This window comes from Bison bison, unplaced genomic scaffold (assembly GCF_000754665.1).
Source record: "Bison bison bison isolate TAMUID 2011002044 unplaced genomic scaffold, Bison_UMD1.0 scf7180017864301, whole genome shotgun sequence".
Classification (NCBI taxonomy): Eukaryota; Metazoa; Chordata; class Mammalia; order Artiodactyla; family Bovidae; genus Bison; species Bison bison.
This window is the reverse complement of record NW_011494873.1, coordinates 1,225,659-1,234,047: the sequence shown is the minus strand read 5'-3', so window position 1 is coordinate 1,234,047 and position 8,389 is coordinate 1,225,659. Positions and strand designations below refer to the sequence as shown.

Sequence of the window (8,389 nt, the reverse complement as noted above, 5' to 3'; positions counted from 1 at the left end):
GCTCTGCAAGTGGACAATGGCGTGAAAATCCCTGTCTTCTCGGGTGGCTGTAATGATTAGTCAGCTCTCCTGTGCACAGAGCCTGCTGACGTATTGCTGTGTATTCGTTTGCCCTCGCTGCCCTCACCAAAGACCACAGACTGGTTGGTTTAAACAGCAGAGGTGTATTTTCTCATATTCTTAAGGCTGGATGTTCAAGGTCAAGGTGTCAGGTTTAGCCTCTTCTTGGTTCACAGCCGGTCACTTCCCTGGGTTCACACGTGGTCTCCCCTCACGCTGGATGTTCTGTGTCCTAATCTTCTCTTAAAAGGATAACAATTCACAACCCCACCCCAACGACCCTGTTTTAACTTAATTACCTCTTTAAAAGCTCTGTTTTCAAATATAGTCACGGTCTAAGGTAGGGAGGTTAGGGCTTAGTGTGTGAATGCGGGGCGGGGGGGGCGCCTCAATGCAGCCCATAATATCGAGCATGTACATTTTTCACCCATGTGAATTCAGCCACATGGTTCTAAACAAAAAGGAGACAGGAAACATAAGATCTTAAATAATATGAGTGATTCTACCCACCATTCCAGTCAATGAGCCAGTCAATGAGCCTGTGTCCCAGAGGGATAGAGAGATGAGAGGGGGGTCTGTTAAACTTCCATCAGCATCAGTTCCCCTGTATCCATACAGGAGCGGGTGTGACTCCACAGTTAAGGATGCACGTTTTTCATACACCATGCCTGTAAACACCAGCCAGCATCTTTGTCTGGTGCTCAACCAAAGGAGCAATGATCAAGGCTAGTTTGGGCTGTACTGGGGGTTTGTCTTGAACCACTTCAGAATTTTAGCAGACGCTGCTGGTGGACTGCCCTGCATCCCCGCCCCCTGACTGCTTCCCACCCCCTATGCTCACCTGAGCGCACCACCCCAAAAGGGGGGAGGTTAATGTCCAGGCGGTGGGGGGACTAGGAGTCAGGAGGTCAGTGTCCCCACCCCGTGTCTGATTCTGCACTGTCTCTCATAGGGTCCTGTTGAATTAAGCCCCGCTGGCCTAGAGCCTTCAGAGAAGGCAATGGCACCCCACTCCAGTACTTTTGCCTGGAAAATCCCATGGATGGAGGAGCCTGATAGGCTGCAGTCCATGGGGTCGCTAAGAGCCGCACACGACTGAGTGACTTCACTTTCACTTTTCACTTTCCTGCATTGGAGAAGGAAATGGCAACCCACGCCAGTGTTCTTCCCTGGAGAATCCCAGGGATGGGGGAGCCTGGTGGGCTGCCGTCTCTGGGGTCGCACAGAGTCGGACACGACTGAAGTGACTTAGTAGTAGTAGTAGGCCTAGAGCCTTAACCTGTTCCTAATTGGCCCTCCCTTTCCTCACTTCCGCTTCCTGGAACCATCTCTCAAATTACCTACCTACACCAGAGTTCATGTCTCAAGGACTGCTTTTTTGAGGAATCCTAAAGTAGACAAGCACCTACCCCTGTGTAAGATGTTTCTTATACACAGCAGTCTCCATAGATGGTCCGCCTGGTAGATACAGTCTGGGAACCTGCCGAATGTAAAGTCTCTGATTGTAGAGCCTCAGTCGCATGTGGGCTCTCCCGGCCCACCCTGGCCCCTGGCCCTGCCTCCATTCTTACTCAGAGCTTTCCTCTGCCCTCCCTTTCAGGTGATTGAGAAGAACTTAAGCGGCTGGTGGTACATTCAGATTGAAGATAAGGAGGGATGGGCCCCAGCGACCTTCATTGACAAGTATAAGAAGACTAGCAATGCCTCAAGACCCAACTTCCTGGCTCCGTTGCCCAACGAGGTGGCACAGCTCCGGCTGGGGGACGCAGCAGCAATGGAAAACAGCTCGGGCAGTGAAGCCAGCGGCCCCTCCCGGCCCCTGCCCGACGCCCCGCACAGCGCAGGGGACTCCGGGACGCCGTGGGCCAAAGACTGGAAGGGTGGTAAGGAGGTGCTGAGGAAGGCGTCTTCAGACACGTCTTCGTGTGCAGGCTACGAGGAGATCTCAGACCCCGACCTGGAGGAGAAACCCAGCCTCCCTCCCCGGAAAGAATCCATCATCAAGTCGGAAGAGGAACTGCAGGAGCGGCAGAGGATGGAGCAGTTCAGGGGTTCCTCACCCAAGCCACCTGGCATGATCTTGCCAATGGTCCCAGCCAAACACGCCCTGCCAGCCCGGGACAGCAGGAAAGCAGAGCCCAAACCTGAGAAAAGCAAGTTGTTCCAGCTGAAAAATGAGACAGGGCTGGAGTGCGGCCACAGAGTGCTGGCCAAGGAGGTGAAGAAGCCCAGCCTGCGACCTATCTCCAAATCCAAAGCTGGCCTGCCGGAGGAGAAGCCGGAAGCCGTTCCCCAGAACCTTTTCTTGAAGTCCAAACCTCAGGTTAGGCCAAAACCAGCTCCTTCACCCAGGACAGAGCCACCTCAGGGCGAAGACCAAGTGGACATCTGTAACCTCCGGAGCAAGCTCAGGCCTGCCAAGTCCCAGGAGAAGGCCTCTGTAGACGGAGAGAGCAGCCACCAGGCGGGAGGAGGCCAGGATGGGGCCTTCAGTCGTGGCTTCCCTCCAGGGGAGGGGCCTGGCCGTGCCCAGGACAGGACGAGCAAGCAGGAGGGGCCCAGCCCAAAGGAGGCGCCCTGCAGAGCCCCTCCAAGGCCAGCCAAGACCACCGATCCTGTGCCCAAGGCCACGCCAGTCCCTCTCCAAGAGGCATCCCTCCAGAGACCTGTGGTCCCACCTCGGAGACCGCCACCCCCCAAGAAAACCTCCTCATCATCTAGGCCCCTTCCAGAGGTCAGAGGTCCACTTCCAGAGGTCAGAGGGCCCCTTCCAGAGGTCAGAGGGCCCCTTCCAGAGGTCAGAGGGCCGCAGCGGGAGAGCAGTGAAGGCAAGGCAGCTCCTGCCCCAGGCCGGGCCCTGCTTGTCCCCCCGAAAGCCAAACCTTTTCTCTCCAACTCCTCAGGGGGCCAGGATGACATGCGAGGCAAAGGTGGGCTGGGGCCACGGATGATGGGCAAGACGGGAGAAAACAAGGAGAAAGTGGCTGCAGGCCCCTTCCCCAGCACCGACGGCCCGAAGGACTTGTACGTGGCCGTGGCAAACTTTGAAGGAGACCAAGATACCAGCAGCTTCCAGGAGGGGACGGTGTTCGAGGTCCGGGAAAAGAACAGCAGCGGCTGGTGGTTCTGCCAGGTCCAGAGTGGGGCCCCGTCCTGGGAAGGGTGGATTCCTTCCAACTATCTCAGAAAGAAGCCCTAGCCGCCTCCTCTCCTGCCTGGAGGTCTTGCGTGTCCCTGCTGGCTTTACCCACATATTTAATATGCCTCTTAATTTATCATCCTCCACGCAACGTCAAAGGAAGGAAGAATGGAATACTGTGGTTTCTTTCCCGGCTGGAGAGTGATCCCTCCCATCATAGCATCCCCTGGAGGCTTCGAGGCCACACCCCTTTCTCTTGACTCAACATCCCTGCCTTAAGGCCAGTGGCATTCCTGCCCAGCAGCTTGCTGCCCACCCAGCAGTGGGACCCTGACTCTCTGAGGCTTCTGGGACCAGAACCCATCATCTGGAGAAACTGCAGAAACGGTTTCTCATTGCTCGGATCAGACAGAGTCCTAAGAATGTCCCCAGCTTCCTACCCAGTTCGTTCATGTCCACCGACTTGATTCACTCGCTTCCCAAATGCCTGGTCCCAGAAAGAACTTTCTCGTGTAGAAGTCGGCTCTGTTGCTGATCCCAGGGAGGTGTCCTCTTGCCCAAGGCCTCAGGTCCCCGGGCCTCTCAGGTTCAAGCAGATGCAGCTGCCCCAGGCATGGGGCCTGGAGGCCCGCCCAGCCGTCCTCCCTTCTGTGCTGGGACCGTGATCAGTTCTAGAGGAGTGCAGCCAGCTACAAGCATGCTTCACTTTCCTGCTGCAGACTCTGGTCCAATCCAATGCATTTAAACAAGAATCCCCAAGGCTTTTGGGGGGCCTTTCACTTCTGCCTCCCTAGTGCCAGAATCTCAAAGTTCGTTTGAGAAAGGGGACCCTTCACAGGCCACACCCCCTGGGAACTCCTCTTTGCTGAGTAGCTAATTGGTGCCTAACGCTGTACTTGGCACTTTCCCTTCATGTGGAGCCCTCACAATAGCCCTCTCTGATCCAGTGTACCTGTTTTATAGATGAGGAAACTGGGGTTCGGTGTGCCCAAGGGCACACTAGCTGGGAAGAGGAGGGAAGGGGGTGTGAGTCTAGGCTGGCCTGACCTCCATGCCTGTGCCCTGTGAGAGCCAACCAGGCGGGGGAGAGGGAGATACCGGCGGGCTGCCATGGGTGTGTGTCAGGGGGCCACGTGGCTGCTCCCGCTCCCACCACCCCTCCAACCCCTTGTGGCATCTGCTAAAGGCTGCCCTGAACCCCCACAGCTGCACCACCCAGGGGCTGCCCAGCACCCTGGTGTTGCCACGGAGCCCTGCTTCCTGCTCTTGTGCTTGTGCCCCCCGGGGGATAGAGCTTATGAAGCAAGGGGAGCCAAGGTGGTCTCACAGGCCAGTCCCAAGGGGCCCCAGTGGCTCAAGGGCCAGCGGCTGGATCTCCAGCAGACTGAGCAGAGTTAAGCAGTAGCCCCATAGCGGAGCCCAGGGGCCAGGCAGAACCTTCTGTCTCTCTCTGCTGCTGCTTCCTGCTGCTCTCTGGTTCTCGAAGAGTAGTTTTTTTCCTTTTCTTTTTTTTCCACGCATTCTCCCTCTCTGTGGTCTCGTGGGAAGGAACCCAGGGCAGCCCTTGCACCCATTTGACTGATGTGGTTCACTGAGGCACACAGAGGCACAGTTACACTACAGAACAAGAATCAGGACCCAGGGTTTCTGGCTCCTAGCCCACAGCCTGTGGCCCAGGTTGCCTGGGCTGGGGTAGGGCTGGGGAACGACATGAGAGGGCAGCACACACCCTATCCCCCCCTTCCCTGCAGGACAGGAAGTAGCCCCGTCCTGCCCCAGAGGCTCTGACTCAGAGCCGTCATCTGCTGCCATGCTCTCGTGGCTTCCTGGGGGCTGCTCGCAGTGCCAAGGACTGATGTGCAGACAGTCCTCTACGCTCTCCCCCGACTCCCGTCCTGCCCCCGCCCCCACTGCCACGTGGGCTGTGGACGCTGCTGCAGGAGAAGGAGCCTCCCCTGATCCACAGTAGCATCTTTATTCTTTCCTTCAGCAGGTCTGTACATCCCACACCCCAGAGTCTGGGGCAGGGCTCCAAGGTTCCCTTGCAGCACCCGCTTGCCCCTTGGCCCTGTGCCCAGAACTTTGCAGGGGTGAGTAGCAGCCAGAGGCAGGAGAGAGAATGGGAGAGGGCCACCCACCCTCCAAGGTCACCTCGTCTTGGGGGAGGCTCCGTAGCATGTTTCCCTGTTTTTGACCCACGTTGGTTTAAACACCATTTGTGAAGCTGTTATGTAGGATTTGACTACCTTTCAAAAGACATAACTCTCAATTTTTTTTTCCAATTCTTTCTCTGCCTTCATGAAACTTTTCACTATTTTGTGAGAGCCCATGTGCCAGGCGCTGAGTAAAGACCAGGCCGTGGGTGGCTCCATGCCTGGCTGTGAAGAGCTTGGGTTCTTGTGTGCGGATTCCACTGAAGGGGTTTGTCATTGACCTCATCTCCTCCTCTGAGGGGTCAGCTAGGTGGGAAGGACAGCTTCTCCCTTTTCCAGGGCAGAAAGTTTTCCCTGCACTTGAAAGAATTCGCCTTTTTACTATTATTCTGACATGAACTGAAGGTACTAAAGCCACACTCCTCTCTCTTCACCATTCTTTCTTGAGGATGCCTTTGTAGCCTGAGTCTTGTCTCTCCAGCTCTTCCTATCGCAGTGACAGCACTTCCCCAGGTAGCTGCAAGGGGTGGTCCCGGTGGCCAGGGGCGCTCCCTCGCTGTCCTCCCCTGGGGACCTAGGTTTACACCATCCAGGACTGTAGCCACCACTCTGTGAGCCTTTGCTGGAACAAATGCAAACTTCCTGGACCTGGAGTCACCACCGTGGCACACGTCATAGGAATGGCGTGGGGCCGTAGGAGTATCTGCCGTGCCGAGCGCCGGGCAGGTTACCGGTGCTCAACACTCCCTCCTTTAACATCCTCTTCGCTTCAACCCTGTGAGGTGCATAGGGTCAGCCCCAATCTGCAGTGAGAACATTGGGGTTCAGAGGATGAAGTCACATGCCCAGCATCATCCAAACAGTGACCAAGCCAAGACTTGAATCCGGGAATTTTTCTCCCCAGGGCCCATGACCTTTCCTCTGCCATCAGCAGTGAAATGTTGATGATGCTTTCAGGGAAGCAGTGACCCTCCCTCTTAATTTAGATTTTTCCTCCCCGGCCCCACAATCACACACGTCAGTAGGTCACAGGCCAAATGCCAGTCCAAAAAAGGCAGGTATCCTTGGGATGGCTATCTTATCTTACATCTTAGGGTAAGACTGCAGCTCGTGGTAACACTAAATCTTTGGGAAAAACAGTTTTAGGACCTAAAATAAGCCTTTGCTCAAGTTTTTTACTCTGAATTTATTTGCCATTTGATGGATTTATGTCCCAGTCTCAGGATGAGACTTGGGGAGAGCTGGGCTGCAGCTGGAGCCCTGCCAGGCTTCCAGGAGGTGTGTTAGGCATCAAAGCCTCTCGCTGTGATTGGTTTCTTAGGCCAAGTTCTTGGCCTTAAAACATTTCTGGGCACACTGGGGATTTCCTCATCAAATAGAATGTAGGAAAACAAACTTGCCACATTAAAGGACCAGTGCCAAATCTCCCCAGTTTGGAAGGCCCTCTGCTTAGGCTGAGAGAAGGGACAGTCTAGTATTCATTCAGTTTGTACTCAGTGGGATGGAGAAGAAATGGCTCCTGCCCTCAAATAGCTGGCAAGTCAACATCAAGAACAGGCGTGTGCGTGGCCCGGCTCAGCTCCCATCCTCTGTTTGAGTCTCGGGCTGCTCTCTGGGAGGTCTCGCCCTTCACTTTGGGCTGTGACATTGGACACAAAACAGCCTGAGTCACGTGTGGCAGTCTTGTCCCCTCCTTGATTTTCCAGGCCCACCCTTCAGGGCTTCTGCTGCAAACAGCCATATATGACATAGACCAAAGATGACCTATCGTCAGACCGTGGGGCCTGAAAGAGGAGGAGACTGGCTGGCACTGAGGCCTGAGGGTGCAGAGAGCCCTCCCGTGGCCTGCAGGAATTGCTCCTAACTTGGCTAAGCTTCTCACGTCCAGATGCGCCTCAGCCCATGAAGATCACAGAGCTGTGGAGCTGCAGGGTTAAATCGAATGGACTCCAGAGTGGCCCAACCCCAGATTGTACCATCCAGCCCCTGGGGGTAACATCGGCTTTCTGGTGCTACCTTGCCAAGTTCTCAAGCCACCCATTGTGTGCCAGCATCCTACCTTCTCTGCCACTTCTATCTATACTCCAAAGTCAGCCTTTTTGGCTCCACTCGGGGACAAGGGACTCAACTTCTGTTGTCCTTAAAGAGACCAAACCCAGTGCCACGGCCAGCATCCTTCACTTCCGGGTCTTTATAAACATACAAAAGGAGGTGCCCCTGCCAGGCTTACTACAGCAATAAGCAATCCTAACACAACTAAAGGTGTCCATATTTTATCCCGGTGTGTGCCTGTCTATGCCATTGTGCCCAAGAAATCGTTAATAGTCAGCCCCCTTCATTCTCAGGGGGTGATGACACAATGGTCACCTTGGCTACAACCCACATTTCCTGCTTCAGGAAGCCACGAAGTAACTAGGATGTTTCTGGCATGCCTCCAGAACAGTGGGCACTGACAGCATTGCCCACCACCTGGTGTCTGCTCCCAAGACGATGCTGGAGGTCTCTGGGTATCTCAGTACTCCTCGTACCCGTGGCAAGCTGACAAATTCTGGTGGTGTTTTTTGTTTCCTTTTCACACACACACAAAAAAATACATGAACATATATAATGTGAGGGGGAGGGGCGATGAACAATGAGTTAGCTGTAGCATGTATAAACTATATACTTTACCATTAGACCTTTCTTTTTTTTTTTAATAAAGAGTGCTTGACTGGTTTCAAGCTTCATTGTGAAGATGTGTCTATGGATTTTATTTGGCTGAAGAAAGGGTGAGTAGCTTTGTGCCCTCACGTCTTGGCCTGGATTCGAAGATCAGAAAGCAGAAGCCTGTGTGAGCTCGATTTGGGCATTGCTTAGAAATAGGGATGACTTCTCTCTGGGCTCTTGTGCACTTTGATTCTTTTAACTGCAGTATTCAGAAACCAAGAGCAAGCTTCCTTGTATTTGCTGGGTCTCCTCCATCTTGGCCCGGTGTCTAAAGATGGAAAACTTTATGTGTTCAGAGAGCTTGGACCTCTCTGGCATTGCCTGCTGATGG

At 54.4% G+C, this 8,389-nt stretch overlaps 1 protein-coding gene across 1 annotated transcript in view; it reads left to right on the top strand.

Moving 5' to 3' along the window:
• SH3PXD2B (SH3 and PX domains 2B) overlaps positions 1-8,085 on the top strand; it is a 92,591-nt gene extending 84,506 nt beyond the window's left edge. The window contains exon 13 of the mRNA XM_010851292.1: positions 1,661-8,085. Coding sequence (XP_010849594.1) covers positions 1,661-3,259 — 1,599 coding nt within the window. The 3' untranslated portion in view covers positions 3,260-8,085. The remainder of the gene's footprint in view (positions 1-1,660) is intronic.
• Positions 8,086-8,389: the final 304 nt, after the last annotated feature.